Source organism: Camelus bactrianus, chromosome 17 (assembly GCF_048773025.1).
Source record: "Camelus bactrianus isolate YW-2024 breed Bactrian camel chromosome 17, ASM4877302v1, whole genome shotgun sequence".
NCBI classification, from domain to species: domain Eukaryota; kingdom Metazoa; phylum Chordata; class Mammalia; order Artiodactyla; family Camelidae; genus Camelus; species Camelus bactrianus.
Genome location: NC_133555.1, coordinates 10,280,476 through 10,307,371, shown reverse-complemented (window position 1 = coordinate 10,307,371; position 26,896 = coordinate 10,280,476). Strand labels below are relative to the sequence as shown.

General features: G+C 39.9%; 1 protein-coding gene across 2 annotated transcripts in view; it reads right to left on the bottom strand.

The window, feature by feature from the left end:
- Positions 1-4,112: 4,112 nt before the first annotated feature.
- The window catches only part of SUMF1 (sulfatase modifying factor 1), a 77,630-nt gene continuing 54,846 nt past the window's right edge, over positions 4,113-26,896 (bottom strand). For both annotated transcript variants that reach the window (XM_010962391.3, XM_074344445.1), the window contains 2 exons: positions 13,454-13,513; positions 4,113-5,232 (listed from right to left, as the gene is read on the bottom strand). In XM_010962391.3, the coding sequence (XP_010960693.2) occupies positions 5,122-5,232; positions 13,454-13,513 (171 nt within the window). In that variant the 3' untranslated portion in view covers positions 4,113-5,121. The remainder of the gene's footprint in view (positions 5,233-13,453; positions 13,514-26,896) is intronic.

The following is a 26,896-nucleotide window of genomic DNA, read 5'->3' as shown; positions in this document are numbered from 1 at the left end:
ACAGAAAAAATAAATCCCACACTAGCCTTTTGTATGAAATTCCTGACACCTCAGAACAGAAAACACTTTTCCATGGTGTCTTGTTTTGTTTTCAAAATACTCCTTTTACTAAGTCAACTATGGATTTTATCATATACAACAATTTTATGTGTAGCTTGAAAACACGAGATTCTCATGGATGAAAGGTCCATTGTCTTATATTATGTCAATAAGAGAATTCTCAGTGAAGATAATCCATGGAAAACAGAATTTACCAACACGTTAGTTTGGAGCCACTACCCCACCAGACCCTAGCCCAAATCAACAGTCATTAAAATACACAGCATCTTCCATTTCTTTTTTTTCTTGTCCTATAGACAACAGAGATGCTCCATTTAAAAAAAAAAAAAAAAGACAGGGAAACATATACAAGATCTTGTGGTAGCCCACAGCGAAAAAAAATGTGACAATAAATGTATGTATGATCATGTGTAACTGAAAAACTGTGCTCTACACTGGAATTTGACACAACATTGTAAAATGACTATAACTCAATAAAAAATGTTTAAAAAAAAAAGGCGGGGAGGGAGGTGTTAAAAAAGAAAAGTAAATGTCTACATTGATGCAGATCCGCATTTCATTTTAAGCTGTAGGCTGAACATGCAAAGTCTGAGGCCTCTATGTAATCTGACATCTTCCAAGAAGGAAATAACACTCTTGATCATCATTACCATCACTCCCCATTCCCTACCCCCATCTAATCATGTTTACAAGGCTTTAAAAAGATTAAACTTGCTCCCTACTCAGCCTATCATGTACACCCTTGAAAACAAATTAATATCATCGAGGATTCAAGATCAAAGCAGACTGGAGAACAAACCTGAAATTTCCTTCATGCTTCAATGAGACAAAAAATGAATGAGACGCATAGACCCAATATATAAGCTCTTGGAAAAGGGAACCCCTTGACATTGTTGTTGGGAATGTAGTTTGCTACATCCATTATGGAAAACAGTATGGAGATGCCTCAAAAAACTAAAAATAGACTTACCATATGATCCAGCAATCCAACTCCTGGACATATATCCAGAGGGAGCTCTAATTTGAAAAGATGCATGCATCACGATGTTCACAGCAGCCCAATTTCAATAGCCAAGACATGGAAGCAACCTAAATGTCCATCAACAGATGACTGGATAAAGAAGTTTTGGTATATTTATACAATGGAATACTATTCAGCCATAAAAAAGAATAAAATAATGCCATCTGTAGCAACATGGATGGACCTGGAGATCGTCAATCTAAGTAAAGTAAGCCAGAAAAAGAAAAATACCATATGATATCACTTGTATGTGGAAACTAAAAAAAAAAAAACAGACACAAATGAACTTACTTACAAAACAGCAACAGACTCACACACATGGAAAACAAAAACAAACTTATGGTTCCCAGAAGGGAAAGGGGGTAGGAAGGGATAAACCGGGAGTTTGAGATTTGTAGATACTAACCACTATATATAAAATACATACACCAGTTTCTACTGTATAGCACAGGGAAATATATTCAATTCTTGTAGTAACCTATAATGTAAAAGAATATGAAAAGGAATGTATGTATGTATGTATATGTATGACTAAAACATGCTGTACACCAGAAATTGATACAACATTGTAAACTGTCTATATACTTCAATTAAAAATACATATGAGCTCCTGAAAAACAAACAAACCACAACAACAACAAACAGAGTTTCAATACTAGTATTGGCACAGCAACCAAGTAATCTGGTGTGCTATGATGAATACTTCTTTAATGCAGAAATAGCTCATAAGTGATCAATAAACAGAGATTAGAAGAGGGTAGAATGTCAGGTTGGGGTATACGTGATTTAAAATGTGTTTTGATACAGTGAGGAGGAAACTTTCTTGTAATTTAAAAGAAAACTTTAGCAACAGATGAAGACCTCGAAAAAAAAATTTTTTTTTAATCCTATGAAAGTACAAGTAGTCTTTTATTTAGTGGCTTCAAAATTGCTAAAATTTGCCCTGTGTTAATTAAACTCTTTGAAAATCTGACAGTTCAAAGAAAGACACTACAGCAATCCCACTCCTAGACATATATCTATAAAAGATGAGAACTCTAATTTGAAAAGATACATGCACCCCAGTGTTCACAGTGGCACTATTTCAATTGCCAACACATGCAAGCAATCTAAATGTCCACTGAAAGATGAATGGTAAAGATGTGGTATATACACACAATGGACTATTACTCAGCCATAAAAAAGAATGAAAGAATCCCATTTGCAGCAACATGGATGGACCTTGAGACTTTCATACTAAGTTAAGTAAATCAGACAAAGACAAATATCATATATTACTCATATGTGGAATCTAAAAATATAATACAAATGAACTTATTTACAAAACAGAAATAGACTCAGACATGGAAAACAAATTTAGGGTTACCAAAAGGGAAAGAGGGGAGAGGGATAAACTAGCAGTTTGGGATTAACAGATACACACCACAATATATGAAGTAGATAAACAAGGACCTACTGTATAGCACAGGGAACTATATTCGGTATCTTGTAATAACCTACATTAGAAAGGAATCTGAAAAAGAATATATATATATCACTTTGCTGTATACCTGAAATTAAGACAACATTGTAAATCAATTATTCTTCAATAAAAAGAAAGTAAACAATAAGTTGCCCCCCCCAAAAAAACTATAAAAACACTGTTCCCCCACCTTAAAAAAAGACTGATGCAGAAGTCTAAACCCCAATCAGATCTTTACTTTTGATGGAAGTGGTCTCCATTAAAAGCAAATGCCATTAAAAATCTACAGCTTGGAGAAAGAAGAAGGAGGAGCCCCAGGGCTTGATGCTGGTGGCAAATGCCACTGCAGACTTAACTGAGCTATGGGTTTTGCTAGGATAATTATTATTTTTCTTAGTGCTCAGGTTACAAAGTTCCTTAAGATTTGACTGTTCTGCCCCTACCTCTATTTTTCCCTTATGCTCTGTATTTTTTACCTGAGATTTTGTAGGAGGTGAAGTTTTTCAGGAACGCATACATGGCATTAAAGCTGCAAATTATTATACTACAATCTTGTTGGTCTGTCCATAGGTCAACATGCAGTACTAAACACTAGTGGCCACAGTTGTCTGTAGTCTGGTGCACTCTGCAGTTAGTAACCTAGAAATGTGGTTCTTAAATAAAGAGTTTGTCAGGATTTCATTTTAAATGCTTTCTAACATTATGTTGCTGCTAAAAATACAATTCTAAAGACTAAGCCAAAAGCACACCCCCAAATATTTATGCAATATAACATTAATTACCAGGAGAAGAATCCAAAATATACACACCAAAAGGGCAACCACATAAAAAAATATAAGCAGGTGGGAGGTAACAAGTGAAAACAGAAACTGTGCTTGAATAGTGGTGACTCTAAGAGTAAAATACCTTATTTCTTCCATTAGCTTTTTCAATTAAGCAAATGCTTTTTTTGTTTGCTGTGCCTGGAATCAATCATCAATTGGTGAAAGTTTGTAAAGAAATATTTTACATATACAAAGTGACAGGTAAACAAATGTGGCCCCAGCCACACGACTGTTTTTCCAAATCAATGTTTTAACATGAGGAGGCTAGGCACAAAAGTAGCAATGAGGACTCAATCAAACCCTTATGAATATTATCTAAAACAATACTTTTTGAACAACTAACATAAAGACGAGGCAGTACTCTCAAATGACATGTTGGATATGGATCTGGGGTCTTCTGGGACTGGGAAATCAGGCTGGGATCCTGATGACGGGGACCTCTGGCTGGAAGCCATCACTCTAGAACAAGGTGCTCTCTGGCATGTGTGGTACAGGATGGAGGCACAGCCCTTGACTTTGTCTCATCAACTGAGGCCCGAAGCAGCAAGGTCATAATAAGGTTCCTGGCAGAACAGCCTTGCTTTTTGGAATAAAAATTCCCACAAACTGCTCACCTATCAAAGTTACCAAGTAGCTAACGGACATGAAATTTTCTTAGCAAACTAAACACATACCTACCGCAAAGTCATTTCTTTAAAAGAAAACTCAACAGAGGGAAACAGAAAAGGAGCCAATGAGTGAAGGCTGATTTAGCAGATACCAGTTTATTTGACATAGTGCATGATCCAAAGCATCTGATAGCCAACAAGGTTTCCTACGTCCCTATTACAAAATACTGGATACCCTGAATACAGTTAATTCAAGGTTCTCGTTCCTTTTCTCCTACACCTAGAATTAAATGGGTTTCTCCATGTAGCACACATTTCACATTCACTAAAGGCTTTGGGGAGAGGGGGAAATAGGGTATAACTGCCCCCTGAACCAAAGGCACTTAATGTTAAAAGATAAAGCACAGTAGAGTCACCCCACAGACATTCCTGCGCGTTCAGACTGCTGAACTCCAGCACACATCAGTGGCCCAAGTGGGATTCATCATAGTGACGTAAAAGACACTGATTTCCTTGGAAAAACAAAGTGCAGTATGAATATAAAGACTCATCACCGCCACCGCCACCCCCACCCCCGACCCTTTTCTGAAAATAATATATGAGAACAAATATTTTACATGATTAGTATGACCCAAGGTTCACACGTGGAAAAAAAATAGCTAAAAAATAATCTGTCATAAATTCTCACTATGAAGTCACGATAGAATCTTCTATACTCAGAGAATTTGCGAGTTGGGAGAGAGCTTCAGAGATCTTGTTGTGCATCCCCTCACTGGTCAGATGAGGTCACTGAGGCCCAGGAAGGTCGAGTGTGGGACCCCAGGGTCTAGTCCCAGTGGCTGAGCCCAGATAGAACACAGGCCTCCTAAAGCCTCGGTCAGGGCACCCTCCAACCTCCTTCCTCTTTAAAATGCTCTCAAAAGTAAAACACGGCGATGATGTCCAGAAATACACCACACGATAAAGCGCATATGCTGATGCAGGTCAGCGATTTGGTCTCGCAACTCGGTTCCTTTGGCCATCGGGCAGGTAGGTAACCCACCTTGGGTGGGAATTCTTCACAGGAGGTTGTTCAGCGTTCAGAGGGAAGCCACCTTCAGGTGAGACACAACTTCTTCTCAGATTCGGGAAGGCTCTTCTCGGCTCTTAGCCTGTGTTGGGCAGGCGGTCGGCTGCACAGCGGAATCCCAGATTCGAAGCAGAGCTGTCGGGTGTGTTCTGGCTTCGAGCAGCACAGCGATACCTATAGCAGTAGGACTGCGCAGAAAGAACAGGTGAGTGCTCTCAGGCTCTCGGCTGAAGGCTCCAAACTGTCAGATTCACAATGTACCCAAGACTCAGCTATAGAGAAGTCATGTCTACCTGGTAGACAGTGCCTCCCCCACAGACACCTGCCTTCTGCACACTCTGCATGTATGTTTCAAAAAAGGCAGCACTTCCAGAGTTCACCATATTATCCAATGTCCTTTACGTTATAAACATGACATAGATACAGTACAAAGATTACTTAGTTTAAAAAAAAAAAGGTAACAACCACTTGTTACATGAGTTACGGCACATCCAGATGTTAGACTAGCAAACAGCCATCAAAAGGCATGCTTTTATGTAACATTTAATGGCATAGGAATTTCTCCAGATACAGTGTCAAATCCAAAAGACAGAATACAAAACTACATGTGGTATGATCTCAATCTAGACAATCACATATGCCAAAGAAAAAAAGACTGGAAGATGCAAAACGGACTGCAACCCAAACAGAAGTTATCCTCCAGCAGTGGAGTGTTAAATTTCCTACAGTAAATATATTACTTTTATAATCTGAAAAGTTATTTTCACATTTAGAAACCAAGTAATACAGCTAAATGGCAATTGGGAAAATATTAATTAAGAACATTAAGATATTATTTAATATCCAGCAGTTGGCAAAAATTGAACAGCAAGCCCAGGAAGGTCAAGAGTAGGAAAGGCTGTGGAAAGCACCTCTTCTTAACACACTGCTTTTGGACTTTAAATCATAACAACTCATAAAGCTATACAGTTTTGTGTGGGGGATTTGTTTTGCATTAATTTGTAACAGCAGAGTATGGGATACACATACGCACAAACACACACAGACACCAAGCACACCAGGCGTGGGGCCAGATGCTTTCATTAGTTATTTCCTTTGATCACAGCAGCCCAAAGGAATGAAAAGAGTTACCCTAGATGACACTGTTGTTAAAAGAAGTAGAATTTGAACCCAGGTCTAACTGGTGTGCTTGCCTCCCTAGCAAGAGTCTGTACTCCTAGATGGAAAGGTCTCACATCTCCGGCTTCTCTTCCAGCCCCGATATATTCTCCTGCATGTGTACACATCCTTGCACATATGAGAAAGCCTAACATATATCTCTGTCCGCCTACTAGATATTCAGTGACTAACCACAGATTACTTGATTCAAACACTTCAAAAGCTTCTGTATTCCCTTAATAACCATGCATGGAACTCTTACCCTAAGATTATTCTCGGATTCAAAATAACAGAGAATGAAAATAAACTAGGTGTCCTGTTCAAGAGCATCAGCTCTGACTTCGCCCCGTGAAGTCAAAATCCCTGCCTGCTGGTTACAGACACTGCGCAAAGAATCAGGTAGAATAACCTTGGAAGTCATGAAGGAGAGGTAATTCATGGGGGGAGGAAATAGGTCAGCATGAAAGAGGTGGTATTTTTCCTTAATCCTTATTATTCTCCTTTGTTTCACAAAAGTTGAGTGTTTCTAATCTTCATAAAAATTATCTCTAACACTGACAAAGAAATTCGCTGGAGTACTTCCACCATGTGGGAAAAAAAAAAAGACAAAAAAGACACGGTGCCCTGTCTTTTATAGATAGTGAAACAAAAGCAACCCATTTTCTCATTTTCCCTGTGGCCAGGGAGGAATGCAACATAGTACCAATATTCAGGCAGGCAGAGGGGAAACAAATGAAAAATATGCCTGAAATAATGAGAAAAGTGACGGCATCTGCTGCGACCTGTGACTGGCACACAAGGGAGCTCTAACCTGATGAGAGGTGAGCACGCAAGCAGACGCAGCAGAAGCTCTGTTCCAAGGAGGGCCTACCCACTGGGCTGCTGTGAGGCAACAACACGGTGGAACTTCTAGAACCAAGCTCCCGTGGATAACGCAGGGCCCCACACACCCAGTGCATGTAGTGAACTCCACATGGAGCGAGAATCGAGTTCAGGGGGAGGCAGGCTGCCAAGCGGGGCCATTTCTGTTCTGTAACTGTACCACACAAAACAAAAAACAATCGAGCATTTCCTGAGTGCCTCCTGTGTACACTGTCCCGCTGGAGATCACAGGCTGGTGGAGGAAACTGATTATACATCTAACACTACAAATAAAGTAGGGTTAAAAGATACTAAGGTTATTACTGATTCAGGGAAAGAAATGGTTGCTTATGGAATGTCAAAGTTTGAACTTGGCCACAGTGGGATTTACATGATGATGGCAGTGGTCTTCTGACTTGAGTATACAGAAGAACAGCCTGGAGAGCTCGTGTAAATACCTATTCCTAGGCCACAAACCCAGAGATTCTGAGTCAGTGAGTCTGGTGTCGGGTCCAAGAATCTGCATTTCTTTTCTTTTTTTTTTGGTGGGGGAGGTAATTAGGTTTATTTATTTTCTTTTTAGAGGAGGTACTGGGGATTGAACCCAGGACCACATGCATGCTAAGCATGCGCTCAACCACTTGACCTATATACCCTCCCCACCAGAACCTGCATTTCTAACAAGCTAATGCTATGGGCCCAGGGGCCACAGATTGAGTAGCACTGATTTACAGGACTTAGAAGTGGAGGAAAGAAGGTATGTTAAGTGGAGAAATAATGACATCAGAGGCATGAAAATGGAAAAATCCAGGCAAGTTAAGAGGAAAGCAAGGCCGTAGCCTGATAGCGTCAGAGCACAGTTCATTGATTCATTAAATATTTGCGAGTGTACAACCTGCTAGATGCGACGCTAGGCATGAGGGATACAATGTGGAACAAGACAACGCACCTGTTATCAGGAGGCTCGCACTCAACAGCGGGTAGTCAGACAATAAACCAATAAATCTGTGATTGTTTCTGGCAGTGGTCAGCTTGGGAGAACGTTAAACAGGGAGAGAGGACTAGGCAAGACTGGGTGGCTACTTAGATAAGGTGGCCCGGGAAGGCTTCTCTGAGGAGGTGCTGTGTGTGCTGAGCTGCTCAAAGATTTGGAGAATGAGAATTCCAGGCAAAAGCAGTGACGGGTAGAGAGGATCAAAGATAAAAAGCAGGAAACGTGGGTGGATAAAAAGGATAGAGTCACATTAAAGGCAGTCTTCTCAGCAGAAAGAGACATTTGGGCTTGACACAAATGGAAATATGACAAACATTTTGCTAATTTACTCACTGGAAAGGGCAAAAATCCAAGACTCATTAGTTATTTAACCTTACACAAAGCCTTTCTGAATCTGCTTCCAAATCGATAAAATGGGGCTATTAATGGAATAATGTCAAAGTGTTTCATCATATCTTACGCAAAAAGTAAAGCCCTAAACACGTGAAGGTGTTCATTATTTCTTGTTACTTAATAATGAACACAACATTCTTAATTAAAGGGACTGACTTTGCTTTTAACCTTTTTCAGGTAACCTGCTTCCTCACTAAAACAGCAGGGTTTTGAGCCTGCTTCCTTGCAGGTCTTAGAGATCATATGTTGGAAAGACGGTAATACCTTTGCCAGCAAGGGAATGTGGTTATACATTTGCTACAAAAATATGAAAATTATGTGCTATATAAATAGGATAGTTGAGGGGGTATCTCTGGTGACAAGGCACAGGACTGAGGTCTTTGTTGGATGGCATATTTCTATATGCAATTTATCTCTCAAATTATATAATAAACTATTTTAAAATTAGATATTCATATGCCACAAAGTGCAGGCTATAGCAATTCTGATGAACTGTGCTTGCCTGGAGCACTGTGTTCAGAAGGATTCTGAGGCTGTGCTGTAAGATAGTAGAAAAGAAATCCATAATATATAAGAGATTTTTACTATAGCCATATTTGAAGGCCCTGATACATACAACATAATTCCCTTTGGGGAAGAATAACTAAAAGTGCACCAAAAAGTTTGGTAGAATACTATTAATAAGTTTCTTTAGAAAGCAGGGTGAATAAATTTTATTTTTATGCATATTTATTATTTTCTAATTTTTGTGCAATGAAAATCTTTTGTTTGCATAACAAAAAAACTTAAAATCACTGACAACAAAACGAGCTAGTCCTTTACTGGATCACAGCAGTACCTAAAATGTTCCATTAAACTAAATGATGAAGAACTAAACCCTAAGAAGCAAGACTTGCTACAAGTTAGTGTTGAGATGTCAGGACCATCCTATAAGAAAACAGTCAATTCACATTATCATTCCAATTCAAATGTACTCATTCACTTGGCAAACATTTATTAATAAGTAGTTCATTTTAAATTCCAATAATGGGCAACTAATGAAATACGTAATGAAAGAGGAAAATGGCCCGATTTTAAATGTCCTCATTACTCTTTCCTTTTTTCCAACTCTACTTTTAGCAGCAAAAGTTGTTATTAATGATATTAGGTCTTTGAGTGGCTGAAATATGGGTCATTTTATTAATTAAGAACAGAGGTAGTGATGAGGACCTGTTTTAGCCCCATTTCCTCAAAACGGCTAATTACTACGTGAAATTGATTTCGATACCTGCCCTAAGAATGTGATCCTGGATTCAGGAGCAAGCCGTTTAAGATAATGACTTACCAGCCTTGGGGCTCTGAAGTCAAGCAGGACGGCCATATGGTTTTTATGAGAGGAAGACTTTTAGCAATAAAGAAGCGTTTTAAGGTAATTGTAGCTCATTAGGAATAAAATCATCATGGAAAAATCATACAGCAGAACCTAGGTCTCTCGATTTCCCATCCATTGCTCTTGCCACTGACACTTGATCAACCCCTTTTGCTAATAATCTTGATGTAAAGTGGTGAGGTTGGGGGCAGCGGGAGTAAGGATTTCCTCCGTGTTGTCGGTTGGGCTAAAGACCCCACAGGGATTAATCTAACAACATTCAAGAACAACTAATATTTCTTGAGTGCTTACTATGTGAACTCTTCTAAGAACGTCACATGTATTAAGTGATTTAATCCTCCCAATAATCCTGAGGTAGGTATTAGCATCTGTATCACAAGGAAAAAACTGAGGCACAGGTATGCTAACAGTATGCCTAATGTCACACGGCTTATAAATGCAAATCCAGGATCGTAGCCTTTTCGATCCAATTCCAAAATCTGTGCTCTTAACGCAACGCCACGTTGCCTCATAGTTTTTCTTTGTGCCCTCTTCCCCTCATAGAAGCCATACTTTAGATGGACTTTTGAAAAGTTATGAATAATTCATGAGAGTTCACTTCAGTCACGCAAACTGGCCTTGGCCCACGATCAAAAGTCAGTCACCTTCTAATCAGGGTGATTTTCTTCAAAATGAACTACATTATTCTTTCTTTCTTTTTATTGATTTTCTTTCTTTTATTGATGCTCACCTGTGCCATAAGAATCATTTCCAGGATTCTTCCTGTCTACTTAGCAGAGCATTCGTTGGTTCTTTATTTTATAGGGAAGATGGGGGTAGAACAATCTTACTACAATAAAGATGGTGGTTAAGAATGATGGTGTTAGCAGCAACTAACTTTTACAGAGTCTTTACCATGAGCTAGGCACTGTACCAAGTGCTTATATACTCTGGTCCATCTACTCCTCCTAAGAATTTTACAGTCGGTGCAATTATGATATATATTTTATAAATGCAAAAACTGAGGCTTAGAAAGGTTAAGTAATTTGCCCAAGGTCACAGGCAAAGAATAGCGAAGAGCAGTTACAGAACTCCAACTCAGATCTAATTCTAGAGTCCACATCTTAATGTATTTAGTTATAGCTGCCACTCTTAATCTAGTGGAAAAAATAAGTACTCTGAAGTAATCCACAACCAACACTATGCTGTTTTCCTGACCTCACCAAAATAACCAGACTGAGATCAAAGACCTACATCATCTGCAATTAATTTAACCAAGATCCTGGAGCTACCATTTCTCTCTGAAAAATCCCATGGATCCTACTCAGGGTTGTCACTCTATTCTCTCTTTGGAATACTCTCTCCATCACTCTGAGCCTGACTAAATTAAAACTTATCCTTCAGGGTGACTAAGAAAAGTTAAAAGATGTATAAATATAAACTCTAATACATTATAACTAAGTGGATGTAGTCCAGGAAGACAAGGATGGTTTAAAATTTGAAAATTGAAAACAATGATTATAACTCACCATATTAACAGACTGAAAAAGAAAAACCATACAAACATCTCAATAGCTGCAGAAAAAGCATCTGGCAAAATCCACATCCACTTCTGATAAAAACTCAAAAATCTAGGAACAGAAGGAAACTTGCTCAAGCTGATAAAGGGTGTCTCTGAAAACATGGTAGCTAATATCATAGCTAACAGTGAAAAGTTTAATGTTTTTCCCCTAAGATCAAAAATTAGGTAAGAATGTCTGTTCTTACCATTCCTATTTGACAATATGCTGGTGGTTCTAGCAAATGCATTAAGCAAGAAAAAGTAATGAAAGACATCCAGATTTAAAAGGAAGAAGTAAAATTGTCTATATTCATAGGCAGTATAACTATCTATGTAGAAAATACAGTAAAATTTACAAAAATATTACTAATATAGATGAGTTTAACAAGGTTGCATGACACAAGATAAATATACAAAAACCAACTGCACCATGTAAATGTAGACATTAAAAACGTAGGTTCAAAGATATTGTAAAAGAATAAACTGGGAAGCTTACAAAAATTTAAAATAAGCAAGAAAAATGAAATGTTAACGTAGACATTCATACGCATGGCACTAGAATATTTTCATGTTCATGCTTAAAATGTTTTTTCAAGCTTCATTTTTTCCACTTATTCTTGAGGAAAAATCTTCTGGTCTTAATTCTTACAGAGTAAATGGAGTCCCAATTAAGGAAAGTGCCATATGTCAGAGACATAACTGGTGGCAATTAGGGTTTTGAGATAGTGTTGCACAAAAATAGATTCACCTGTTTTTCATGGAACTCTGGTTCCCCAGCAAGAGGATTCAGATAACAGCTTAGATTAGAGAAAAAATGTGGGGCTACAGACAGGTGAGTATATGAACATTTTAAAGTACTGGGATGACCTGGGTCCATGCTTTTAACTTAAAATTAAAATTAGAATTTTAAAGATAAATTTGTTCACATCTAGTTATAAAGGGAGGTGCAAGGCATAAAGTGAGCTCAACTCTATGAACCACCTAAATAACTATATTAAATATTCTAAGAAATACAGAAGACACAAACACCTACAAAGTCACACATACACATAATGTAAAGAGATTCTCTTTAGGTCAGCGGTTCCCAAACTCTGATGTATATTATCATAACCTTGAGAGCTTTAAAATCCTGATGTCCAGGTCACATTACAGAAAAAAAAATCAAATCAGAATAAGATGAGTGAGGAAATAGACATCAGTATTTTTTATAGATCCCAGATGATTCTAGCATGCAATAAAGTTTGGGAACAACTGTTTTAAGACAAAGTTTGACAATGCCTCTATTATCAAATTAATAACTTAATTTGGAGCCATTACAGGTTGTTTTCAGTCTCTAGCTGCCTAGACTGACTGAAGTACCACGGGACGCTTCTTGCAATAACAATCAGCAAAATGCCATCTTTGCACACGGATAGAAAGACAGAAGCTGAAGTGCTGGAGACACTAAAAATACATGATTTAAAGGAAAAAGGGGAGAGAGGTGGTATTCGATTTCTAAACTCCTTAAAAAGGTTACTCATGAAATGCCAAAGAGAAGAATCATTCTCTGAGACTGGTGCTTAGCTCAGAAAGCACACACTATATGCCTAGAACGCTGGGAATGTTTCCATTCCAGTCTAACACAATCTACCCTCCATTTACAACTCTCACCTTAACCTCAATAGAGAAGCCAGAAATTTACAGGAATCTCAGATAAATTAAGAGTGTGCTTCCAGACTTACATGCTGGAAAAGATATATACCCCATCCTGGTTCATGGGACAACAAAGGTCTCTCAGAGGGTAAAGGTACAACAGATGGAATATGGGTGACAGTATGTCATTTACAGCCTCTGCTTCTTGTGCTACTTCTCCCCACGCCTGTGCCCAAGGCTTCAAGGGGGACAGGTGTGTATCAGCAGAAGTAGGGGGTGGGGGGGAGTCTAGGTCAGTGGTAGAACATGTGCTTAGCATGCATGAGGTCCTGGGTTCAATCCCCAGTATCTTCGTTCAAAAAAAAAAAAAAAAAAAGCAGAAATGGATGGGACATTTTGGGGCCAATGGATCCATAAACCTACTGTTAGAACACCAGGACAGAGTTTAGAGACTTGACTTACCTTATGGCACATGTAGGATCCACCTTTCTTCACTCTGTCTTTCCCAGAAGGGGGGCCTTTCTGTGGATAAAGAGAACGCATTAGTCCAGAGAGCACAGCTGCCCCTCCCACAGTCAGAGGGTCTAATTTAGTCCAACCAGCTCTCTCGGGGTTGCCTAAACTCTCCACACATATTTCGGCCCCTGGGTCTTGCACCGGCACCCACACACCCTCCCTAATGCCCACCCCTCCAAATTCTACATCCCCTGAGGTCCAGCTCAAGTTCTCACCCTTTGATGAAATCTCTGTGACCACCTTAAGCGATCCAACCCCTAAGCCCTACAGTGTTTCTCACCCAGATGCCTAATGAGCTGCTTGGCGGCATCTCTCACATCCCCTTCTTGCGCTGACAGGCCAGTTGATCCTGTATTATAACTGGCCTGCTCAACCAGACTGGCAAGCCTCTTTGAATTACATTTTTAAAATCCTACTGTGCAACATCGAATAAACCCTTTGCTGACTGAATAAATGAATGCGCTTTTTATCTTTTTTTTTTAAATTTAGATCAGGTTTACTGAGGTATAATTTATACACAGTAAACCTTTATACTTTTGAAACTTTCAAATGCACACTTCTGATGAGTTCTGACAAATGTATAGTCATGTAACCACGACCACAATTAAGATACAGAACATAGTTTATCTTTGTCAAAAAAATTTACATAGTGCTTATTATGAACCAGGCATGGTTCTAAGTAGTTTGCAAGTATTAATTGATGTAATTTCCGTTAACAACTTCTGAGGCAGGTTAAGCAAGTGGCAGAATGAGGATCACATGCAGGCAACGTGGCTCCAGAGTCCACAGGGCCTCCAGTTTGGAGACCAAGAGGATAGGAAACGGGGCAGTGCCTAAAAGGAGGCAAGACACAACAGTGGCTGCCACTGGAATGTGAACTGGAGCCACAAAGAGCCAGCCAAGAGGTAAGACTATTTCTTCCAGAGAGGGCTTTGGATAAAAGTGTGATGGGAATGAACACCGTAAACTTCAGTTGCCAAGACGAGAGCCTCACTGCCAGGTAAGCTGTGCAAAGAGGACGTGAGAGTTCCCAGTGCACCGCTGCAACCCAGAACCACTTCTGGGAAGCCTGAGGGGCATAAGAGTTTTTGTTTTCCCCTCGTTATGCAAGAAGTCAACTAAGCACACAGCTGCCTGCTCTTTGTTTACTGCAAATAAGAGCAGGTAGAACAACACCTCCTACCCTAGTTTTCCCTTTCCTTGTCAAAGGCCCAGACAGAAGTGGCAGACATTCAAAGAACCATGTTTGCTCCAAGCATGGCCAACACACTGGCCTGCAAATGTCAACTTGTGGGCAGAAGTTCATGTTTCCTTCTAAGTATTTCCAGGTACTTAAAAACTGCCACAGACCAAGCCACTGGCTCTTCCTCATTCCACTGCAAGGCCACAGGATTTCCAGGGCCTTAACTGCTTTATGCTACACTAGTAAACTTTTAACAACCACAAATGGGCACTAAAAATGAGAAGAGCTCCATGTGAAAATAATGACTTACCAGCACAGCATTCTCCCCAGGAGTATCTGGAATCTGACAGACATTTACAACAGAATCTGCTGGGTGAGTTTATTATTCTACAAAAGTAGTATAATCACCAAGAATTCACTGAAGCAGAAATGAAAGCACCTGTAACTGTGCAGCGACCCCATAGAATGTCCCCTCTCCTCCACATTAAACTTCTTGCTTGGGAATTCTTGCATTACATTGCTTCCGGTGGTTCTCTGCATGCTGTGTTACAATGTACCGAACGGCAGTTTAAATTCTGATGAACGTCTCTCATTGGGTCTGCTATCATGCAAGATTCAATTCTTTTGTCAAGTTAGATCCGAGAACAAGAAGGAGCTGATTTGCCAACAGGAAGGAGTGAGAACAGAACAGCTCCTTTTTCTCGCCATCTCCAAAGAACCAAGTCTGCAATCAATAAAAGTGACACTCATCGGAGTGACACAACACGAATGTGAGTCATCCTGGGCTGACAGGACCACAGCAGATACTACAGTCCTCTAGGTGACTGCTCGGCTGATCCTTCTAAATAAAACTATTTTCACCAGAAAATACCATGACGTAGGATTAGTTACATCTGTTTGAAATGCTTACCACTTTGCCAAGAAAAACAGAAAAATTACTAGGACAGGGTTGAACAGTGTCCCTCCCCCTCACCAAAAATTCATGTTCACTCAGAGCCTCAGAATGTGATCTTATTTGGAAATAGGAACTATGCAGATTTGTAATTTTTCTAAATATTTAAGATGAGGCCATACTGGATTATGACGAACCCTAGATCCAATGACTGGTGTCCTTATAACAGGAGGAGAGGACACGGAGAAGGCCACACGAAGATGGAGACAGAGACTGGAATGATGCAGCTACAGGCCAAGGACTGTCAGGGGTGCCGGTGAATGGCCACCAATGGCAGGAGGAAGAGGCAAAGAAGGATTCTCCCCCAAACTCTGAAGGGAGGATGGCCCTGCCAGGACCTTGACCTTACACTTCTAGCCACCCAGTTTGTGGTGATTTGTTATGACGGCCCTAGGAAACTACTATAAAGGCAAAGTGTCTCCACTTCTATTTGTTAAAGAAAGGGTCAATAAATCAAAATCAATGTTGTCTCTCTACTGCAGGTTAAAACAACTTAAGAAGCTACTGACAGCAGTGTCTGAGTATCTCCTCTTTCTGACTATGTACTTGGTGAGAAGGCAGGCTGCAGTGGCCCACCGCCTCCACCACTGCTACTCACAAATCAAAGCGAAGACACAAGCTGAACCCAGGGACTCCGCCCAGAAACAGACCAGTAGATGTGTGAATGTTCTCTCCAAAGGGAGTGCTACTCATCCCTGCTGTACTCTCGGACACCGAAATATGAACAGGTTTCTCATGTTTGGGTGACTGCAAGGAACAACAACAAAAGGAAAAAGAAAAGAAAAAAAAGCAAGTTTCTAAATGTCAGCCCCAGTAATCTCAGGAGGCGAAGGTGCAGCTGAAGTTCTCAGGAGAAGAGATGATGGGGCAATGCCCTGAGGGTCAGTGTAGGGGAATGGATCCTCGTCTAAAACACCAGGGAAGGCGTAAAGTCTTGAGCTACGAAACAGATCCACCTCAGATGCCACAGAACTGCTCATCAGCAAGCCTGGCTTGTTGAATGAGGAGTAAGCCTGCAGGAAGCGGGGTGACCAGCCTGCTATGGGCGGCCAGGTCCTATTTCACAGGGGCATCAACAATGACATTGTATGTAGTCAACAGATAATTTCTTTTGTTCTAGCTTCCAGTTTGCCGATTTTTTCCCCCTCTGTCTCCTCCATTCTGTCCATTCACAAAGCTTTTACTTTGGTTATTCTATCTTTCAGTTTTAAAATTTGTCCTTAGTTCTCATTTATATCTTCTATTTATTTTTGGAAGCTTTCTATTTTTTTTTAATGCTTCAAGTATGTTTATAATTGCTCACTTAAGTATTTTAATCATGGCTGCTTTAAAATCTCTGGCAGATAATTCTAATATCTTTGCCATTTGTGTTAGCATCTATCGATTATCTTTTTTTCATTTAGTTTGGCGTCTTCCTGGTTCTTAGTATGACAAGTCATTATTCAATTGAAACCTAGATAATTTTTATTATGTTACAAGACTCTGGATCTTATTTAAACAGTCTGTTTCAGCTGGCTTTCCCTGATACCACACCAGCAGAAGGGAGGACCTGCCTCGTTACTGCCAGGTGAACCAGAAGTCCAGGTTCCCCACTCAGCCTCCACTGACACCTTATTACCTACTGCTGGAGGAGGTAAGGGTTTTGGCTCCCCACACAGCCTCCACTTAACACCACGGTTCACTGCTGCCAGGCAGTGATGCAAGGCCAGGCTCCCTGCCTGGCCTTCTCTGACACCACCCTAGCAGGGGTGTTACGGCACCTCAGTACAGCCTCATGAGGGTGCAAATCTAGGCTCCTCCCTTGGCATTTGCTGGCATGGGGGAACAGTTTTTTCCATGGTGTTTAGATGGAACAGAGTGGTTTACTGACTAAAAGTTTTCTGTATTGAAAGACTGCCCCTTGGCTGGAGAAAGCAGGCTTTTCTTGGGACTCTTTTGGTCTACATCTCTTGGCATTTGTAGGTTGGTGGCTTCTTCAGCTCCAAGTCCTGGATATATGGGGCAAAAAGGAAATCCACAGAACTCACCACCATGTCACCCCTAGGGTCCCAGGGTCTGCAGCTACCTGCCCTCTTTTCGCCTTTCAGGGAATTCTTATGTTCCTTATAGACGTAGTGTCCAGAGTTTTCAACGTATTTAGTGGGAAGATTAGGAAAATATACGAATATATGTGTATTCTATTTTCCTAGAACCAGAAATCAAACTTCTTTAACATTCATTTTTAAAGGATAATTTTCCTAAATATAGACTTCTTAGTTGATAGTTTTTTCCAGCCCTTTGAATATATCACTCCATCATTTTTTGACTTCCACTGTTTCTCATGAGAAATAAGCCATTAATCACACTGTTGACTAGTGTGATAAGCTGCTTTTCTCTTACTGTTTTCAAGATTTCCTGTCTTTCAGCACTGTGACTAGGACGTATCTATGTGTATTTTTCTTTGTCTTTATCCTAGTTTGCTGAACTTCCTGGATCTGTAGATAATCAAATTTGGTTAAGTATTTAGATCATTTCTTCAGAAATGTTTTGTCCCTTTCTTTCTCCCCTCTCCTTCTGGGACTTCTATTACACGTGTGTCGAAATGCTTGGTTCTGTCACACAGGACTCTGTTGATTTTTCTCCAATTTTTTTTTTCCTCTCTGTTCTTCAGTTTGGAAAATTTCTCTTGATTTACCTTCAAGTTCACTGATCCTTTCTTCTACCATTTCTAATTTGTTATTGAATTCATCTAGGAAATTTTTCATTTCAGTTATTGTATGTTCAATTCTAGAAACTTCACTTGGTTCCTTTTTTTTTTAATCATTTCCATTTGTGTGTTGTGACTCTCTATTTGTTGATTCACATTATATTTTCTACCAATTCTTTGAATATATTTTCCCTTAGTCCTTTAAACATAATAGCTACTTGTAAGTTTTTGTTAAATCCAAAATCTGGGCTTATTCAGTTTCTATTTAACTAATCTTTTCCCATAATATGGGTCACACTCTCCTGTTAGTTTGCATGTTTATTGCTTTTTAGGTGAAAACTAGACATTTCAATGATTTACACACACACACATACATATATATAATAGCAACTTTACGGTCACTCTGGAAGGTCAAGTCTGTCATAAATTCCTTATTACACACATGCTAGTAGTTCTATTTCTGACTGAACCATGATTAAGACAGTTGATAGTTGTTGAAACTGAGTTATGGGTACAGTCACTCTACACTTACTTATTAGTATTTCCATAACAAAATTCTTTAAAAAATATACTTATACACACTAATATAAGCATAGACTCTCTTTATAAAAGGAATCATTAAAGGACTATTAACAATGTTGCCTGAGGAAGAAAGAAAGAAGAGTTTGGGAGACAAAAGTCAGAGATTTGATCTGTGAAATTCACATTCATAAAGTACCCATTTCATTTTTTTTTTAATGAAAAACCAGAACACATTCAGTGCAATAAAAACTAAAATGCTCCATTGTGTATTGTTTCTGCTTCAGTGACACTCAGACATAACACTGTTTATTAAAGCTTAAAGGTATCTCTTATTTTATATTTATTATCTCTTCATTATAATCAATTCTTAGTACTAAATAGCACAATACATTTTTCAAAGAAAGAGATAAGAGCCTCTGAAAAAGGATTTACTACCACATCATAGACTTCCCTTTCCATACTCACCATCCTTTTAGGAATTAAGTAAGTGGGGTACCACTCCCATCATATTCAGATGCAAGCTGACTGTTAGCCTTTCAGCTATTGTCAGAGGGTGGGCAGATTTAGAAGACCATTTGGTTTTAAATTATTGACTATTCCTTTTAACCCTAAAAGGAATCAGAGCTGAACAGAAAAGGTGGGAACAGTAGATTTACTCCAGGATGATCAGATCTGGGTTGTTTGAAATCAGAAGATGCCTTCGAGATCAGCTCGTTCAGAAGCTCCCCATCTGAGCTCTTAAGATCTGATAAAACAGACATGGGTTCTCTTGAACTTGTTCAAGATTTCAAGAAACTTTTAAAGAAATAAATTTATCTATGAAAAAGCTGCTGTGGCTATATTCTATGTCCTTCCTACTTTACCAACATCATTTCTCATAATCACACCCCCAGGACAATGAATTTCTCATGTCCCGCCGAAGAAACGTTTGATTCTCTCCACATGATATGCCCATCCCCACTACCCATTAAACTACTATTTATTTTGCAAGATCCACCTCAAGGGTTATCTCTTAAGGAAAGGCGTGGGCTCCGGAGTCAGACTACCTGCCTGGGTTCCAGTGATGGTTCTGACACTGTGAGACTGATCTAGTTAAGTAACCTCTCGATGTCCCAGGTTCTTCCCCGGTGAAATGGATTTGATAATAGTACGTACTTCATTGGAATGATGTGGGAGTTAAATGAGATAATGCATAGAAAGTATTGAGCAAGTAATAAACAACAAACATGCAGTCACTGTTTACTACTTCACATTATTAGTTCATGACTAACTCAGGTTTCCTGAAGGTGCCCACAAACCAGGTGGCATGTAACTCCCAAAATTCCAAAACCACAGTGATCACTTGACCAGTTTTCTAAAGCCAAACCTCCAAAGGGAGTCTAAGTTCTAATAAAATAGCTGACACGTTACTAACCCTCTAAAACGAAGCCAGGCTTTGTTATATTACAATGAAATTCATATAGCTGGTCACAGCATGCAGAAGCTATTACTGCAGCATCAGACTCGGTAGAACCTTAACATGTTTAATGGTAAAACCCAAACAATAACATTCTGAGGGCCACAGAAGAAGTGGAGTGAATTTCTCCTCAAGAAGCTTTTAAAACTCTGAAAACATTATTTGCCTTTGCACTACTTTCTCTTCCCCTCGCCCGGTACAACCGATACCACAAACACCTGAGGGAAAAACTGAAATTCACTGCTTTCGATTTGACGATGGCAGCTGGCCTTTATTTAATAACATTTTGAGAAGACCCAGCAATCCTGTGAATATCTTGAGGTGTTATAAATATTGTTTTCATCTGCAGATTAGATACTGCTTAAGACCAAACAATGATAACAACAGTAACTCTGAAAAAGCAATGCACACCCAGTAAAGGATCAAACTAGGAAACGTCAGACCTATTTCTCCCTGAGTCTTCCCCCATTTCACTACACCCTATCCATATGCTCAAGCTGGAATCCTAAGGAGTAATTCTCGATTCCTCCCTCTCCCTCACCCCCATATCCAGCTGGTCTGACGAGCCCTAACTCCAAAGCAGATCTCTAATGGATGGCAGCTCTCATCTCCATAGTAACCACTCAGCTCCAAACCACCATGTCTCACCTGGACCACTACAAGAGCCTCCTAGCAGGTCCTGCAGCTTCCAAAATGGTACTGAGCAGGAGCACAGTAGTATGTGTAGAACAAATAAAAGACTATGCTATTGTGAAAGAAGCTAGACAAAATAAAAAAGTACACACTGTATGATTCCATTTATCTGAAACTCTAAAAGATACAAACTAATCTCTGTGACAGAAAGCAGATCAGTCATTGCTTGGGCATGAGAGGCAGAGAGGGCAAGACGGAGAGATGACCGGGGGGCACAAGGAAAGCTGGGGTGATGGGTATGTTCACTATCTAGACTGTGGTGGTTTCACACATGTGTGTGTATATGTATTTATTTTTTTATCAGCATATATATTTATAGACATATATATAATTATGTATATATACATAAGTAAACTGATCAAACTTTATACTTTGGAAATGCACAGTTTATGCCAATTATACCACAATAAAGCTATTTTTAATGAAAATAAACCCCCCAAAAGATGGTATTTTAAATAAAAGGTGTGGGATTGGCTTCAAATAATCCAGGGGAGGAGGAGTGGGGGGATGTGTGGATGAGTTGATCATTATTAAGGCGTGGTACTAAGGACATGAGGGTTTACTACACTATTCTTTCAACATCTGTATGTTTGAAATTTTCTATCATAAAATCAGTTTTTAAGCTAAAGGAGACCAAATCATAAACTAGAATAAGTGAAAAGAAGAAAAACTTTCAGAACCCCAAAATGCTAGGAGTCAAAGGCTTCCTTAGATGTTTAAGTACAGGGGGATGTGGAGTTTCAAAGGGCAGATTTCACTCTCCACTGTCTGACCCGGAGAAGCGTGCGTCTTCCCTTGACGGTTAAAGTCATTCTCACACTGACTGGCAAAAAGCTAGGCTCTCTTGCCCGCTCGACTTCTAGTAAAGCCTTCAAGCCATCATATCACAGGGGCTCCCCAGGCATGGTTCTGGCAGGTGAAGTTTAGGATTAAAGAAAAATGATCTTGCTGCTATGTGAGGCACTTCACGCATGCTAAAGCAGCATCCTGGTTAAATTACCAGGTACTTTAACAACAGGCAGCTCGGAAGCTCACAAACAGGAGCAGCTTTTGTTAATCTTCTTTTTCTTCTAGCCTCTGCTCATGCGTCTCTTAAAAGGAATGTCTTTTCAACCACTTCAACCGCTTTTAAAGAAAGCAACTCAGCCTACATTTGCTTAGAGCATACTAATAACTCTTATCTCATTTGATCCTCACAATAACCTTGGGAAGCAGGAAGAATCATTATCCTCATTTTAGGGATGAGGAACAGTGAAACTCAGAAAGACAAAATAACTGGAGTGCCCAAGGTCACACAGCCAGCAAGTGACGAGGCCAGGAGTCGAGGCCCAACGCAGCTTCTAGGCTAGCAGCGCCTCTGACCAAGGTGCGCACGTGAAAAACAAAGTCAAAATCCCAACAATTCACTTGGTTTACCCGATGTCACACATGAAAAAGGATTTTAAGAGTAGATGGGGGGAGGGGGAGTAGCTCAGTAATTAAAAAAAAAAAAAAAAAAAAGAGTGGGTAGATGAAACCAATACTTCAAATAAAGCTTTTTCAATGACGTGTAATTCTATTCATCCTCCAGCACAAGGACCAACTGAAGGGATTGCAATTAGCTTTAGACACTGCATGAGGAAAGGGAAAGGAGGGTGACACCCAGAGAGCCGGGGAAAGGTCAAAGAAAGGAAACTAGAGATCAGGTTGGAAAGAACAGCACATTAAACACACAGTCCAAATCAACAACCCCCGCAGTGTTTTCTCTGTGAAACCAGCATGTGCTGTATGGTGATTACCCTGTTAGAGAAATGAATGAAAACAGTCATTTCCTCCATGCTACTTGCTTCACCCACGCTAGGCTAAAAAGGAAGAGAATTTTCAAAACTGTATTAACTTGCTCACTGTGTCCGTGGTCCTCCATTTTCCAATAAAATGTGTCACTTTCACAGCCCAAGGTCTGTGGTCACAAGTCTTGCTTCTGCGGGTAATACATAAAACTGAGTATTTAAAACACTGGTTCCAGTTGTAGCAACTAATAATAGCAGCTAATATTTACTGAGCACGTATTATAATCTAGTATTGTTTTAATGTTTTTAATCTTTCAAATGAGATTTTGATGTAGGTTCCACCACTGGTAGGGCAACAATGTAATTCATTGTCCCACTAAGGATACTTTGGGGAGTGAACAGAGGAGCTATTAACAACTCTGCCAGGCATGAGCATACACTAGGCATGTTTGGGCACCCAATCGTTAGCCCCATTTTATAAATGGAGAATTAAAGAACAGGAAAGTTAAACAGCCTGTCCAATGTCACACAGCCAAAAAGTGGAGGAGCCAGGGTTCAAGTCCAGGCCATCTGGTCCAGGCTCATATCCCGCCATTCAGCCATGTGCCCCTTATGAGCTGATGTGGTATTACATTTTTAAAATAAATCATTCCTCTGTTCCTGTTTGAAGAGCACAAACCTTTCTGTATTTCACTAGTTCACTGCAAGACAATGGCTAAAACCTAAAGGAAACTGTGAGTTGAGAGTTCGTATTTTTAACAAATAAAGACATTCTCAGTTTTTGGATAGAATTGAAATATGCCCCTTGTTGGGTGTACTTCTCCTAACGGACTTCCCTTGGCATATGGCATCTGCTTCTATCACTTAGGAATAAATGCACATTTAAAGTAGCAACACTTAGCATTTAAACAGGCATCCATACTTAAGACTGATACGACAGATGCCTTCAGTGGTTTCACTGGCTCAACACCACTCTGCCCCCCGCTGGACTGAGGGGTTTCAACTTCATACCATGGAAGCAACTGCTCCATTTTGTAGACCTACTTTGTAAAGTCTCATCTTCCCCTGTGTATTACTGGAATGGTTTTAGAAAACCTCCAAGGAAAAATCATGTCCCAGAAATAAAGTGATAAAAGTAGGAAATCCAACATCTTCCTTTCATTACAGAATAAACTGCAGGTGCCATGAGACCTCGATGAGCCACAGTGTCACATAGGTAAAAAGTGTCTCTGTACACATACAAGACTGCTTGTAGACATGCTTCTTAAGACAGCACGATGTTGGTTTGTTTCCAATCATCCCTTTTCTTGGTTCCCTCATAACAACACTGTCCTCTGCACTTACAGTTCCTTCTGCATCTTCCCTCTGACCCTGTGAGCTTACTTAACACTCCATTTAGTGTCTCTGTCAAATGACAAGTCACCAGACAGGCTGAAAGATCACACACTCCCTCCACCCACGATTTACCCTCTCTCCTCTTCCTCCGTATTTCCCCTTCTTCCTAGCTGTCGTATCAATCCCCAAATACTTGGTCTTTGTCCCCCGACTATGGCATAGAGCTCCTGAAACCCTTGGAAAAAGAAAGATGAGTGTCGTTCTTTTGTGGCTAATCTTGAATTGAATACTTTGTAATTAACCAGCAATTGTAAGTAAAGCGCTTTCCTGAGTTCTGTGAGTTGTTCTGATGAATGACCAAACTTGAGGAAGAGGTCATGAGAACCCCCAAATCTGTAGTCTGGCTGCTCATTTATATCCTTTACGGTAAACCCGTGACAGTGAGTAAAGTGATCTGTGATCTGTTCTAGCAAATTACCGAACCTGAAAGGGGGAAGTTGTGGGAACTCCCAACTTAGCAGCCAACTTAAGATAGAAAGGTGGGTACCCAGAGCACCCAATATGTGTGACTGGCCTCTGAAGTGGAGGCAGAGTTGTGGGACTGAGTTTTTAAACCTGTGAAGTCTGTGCTAACTCTGGGTGGTTAGTGTCAGACTGAACTGAATCATAAAGACACCCAGTTGGTGTCCAGAGAGTTGGAGAGCTGGTTGTTGGAGAAAACCTAACATCTGGTGTCAGAAGTGCTGAGTAAAAACAGTTCTGCTCCTTTATAATTCATCAATATAAAAGCACAAAATAAAAATTCCTGGGCTTAAGATAGAATGCAAGTACAAAATACCAGCAAAAAACCCTGGAGAGACCCAACAAGATGAGCCAAGGCAGGGAGCACCTCTGGGGAGCCACATACCATGCCCGACCACATGGGAAGGCAGGAGCATCCGGTTCAGGCGTTGTCACTTCACTCTGGGCCTGAGTTTCCTCATCTGTGAGATGCCGGTGCTGCACTTAGGGGGTTTTCCTTCACCACCCATTTGACATGAGCTGCTGGATGCACCTCCAGATCCTTCCGCCTCAAAGCTTCTCCATCCCAACCACTTTACTTCCTCCAGGGATACTTTCCAGGGATCCTTGCCAAGATGGGAGAGAAGCAACTACAGTCTTCTTTCAGGTACCTTATTCAAGGACCTCAACTTTTTTTTTAAATTTTAGTGAAACACACAACATAAAACCTACCACCTCAACCATACAGTTCAGTGGCATGAAGCACATTCAGACTGCTGTGCCATCATCACCACCGTCCATCTCCAACAGTCTGTTTTGCAAAACTGAAACTCAACCCACTAAACACTAACTCCCCATTCTCCCCTCCCCTTAGCCCTAGGCACCACCATTCTACTGTCTCTATGAATTTGACTACTCTAAGTACCTCATGTAAGTCAGTCATACAGTATTTGTTTTTTTGCGACTTGCTTATTTCAGTTACCACGATGTCCTCAAGGTTCATCCACGCTGCAGCATGTCAGAATTTCCTTCATTTTTAAGGCTGTATAATATTCCACAGTATATATACACTACATGTTCATTATCCATTCATCCATTGATGGATACTTGGGTTGCTTCTACCTTGTGGCTGTTGTTAATAATGTTGCTATGAACACAGGTATACCAGTATCTCTTCAATATCCTGCTTTCGATTTTGGGGGGCATATACCCAGGAGTAGAATTGCTCAATCAGAGTTCTATTTTTAATATTTTGAAGAACCTCTATGCTATTTTTCCAAGCAGCTGCACCATTTTGCATTCCTACCAACAGTGCACAAGGATTCCAATTTTCCACTTCCTTACCAACACATGTTATTTTCTATTTTTTTAAATAGTAGCCACCCTCATTGGCATGAGGTGGCCAACGGCGTCAACTTTTACAGTCATACTATCCAACTTGTAGGCAGGAAGGAAAGAGAGAAGAAAAAGGAGCAAGGTCCCAGGAAAATGGTTAATACTCTGCCTTATACAACGGTAGATATATATGATTTGCTTAAGAGACATAGACCATTATAATTGTGAAAATAAGTGGTAGTTTTTCCAACACAAGGCCATAAAACATCTAAATGCTAACAACCAGTCAACTTAAACACCGAAGAAGCTATTTCTATTAAGAGAAAATAAGTAACACACTGGATTTCTGCAACAAAGAACTAACTTTCTCATCATCTGCCTATTAACAGGGTACACTGCTAGATGGAATTTGTTGTCTAATAATGCAGATGGTTCTTTAATTTCAGAAAGCTTAATATGCTAATGTACTTCACAAAAGAACATTCATGGTCTGTTCAATCCTGGAGGAGTTAGTTCTAAAGTTCGAGAAATCAACTTGTTTCATCCTAAACAATGCATGGTATATAGCAGTATCATCCTAAAGGAAGGTGACTTCTGAGTCAACGAAAACCAAGCCACCAACATCACAGGGTACAGACTACATGTGCTGAAAGGTCGGCTCCAGACTCAGTCACTCCATCTCTCAGAGTAACAGTGTGAAACCGTTCAGTCCTGCTTGCAAAGCCAGATAAGGCTCAAAAGCATAGCGTGAAGGGAGCAAAATAAACACAATTTAGTCTTGCTAAGGACTTCGTTTATCATGTTCTCCTAAACTCACAATCTTCCATGTTCTTCAACAACAACTCATTAGCAAGTTATGAGAGAAGATAAGCAATTAGCTTATATGAAGTGGTATTTTTAGTTAAACATTATTTTCAGAGAATACTTGAACACTTCCATGATTTTATGTTGTACGTT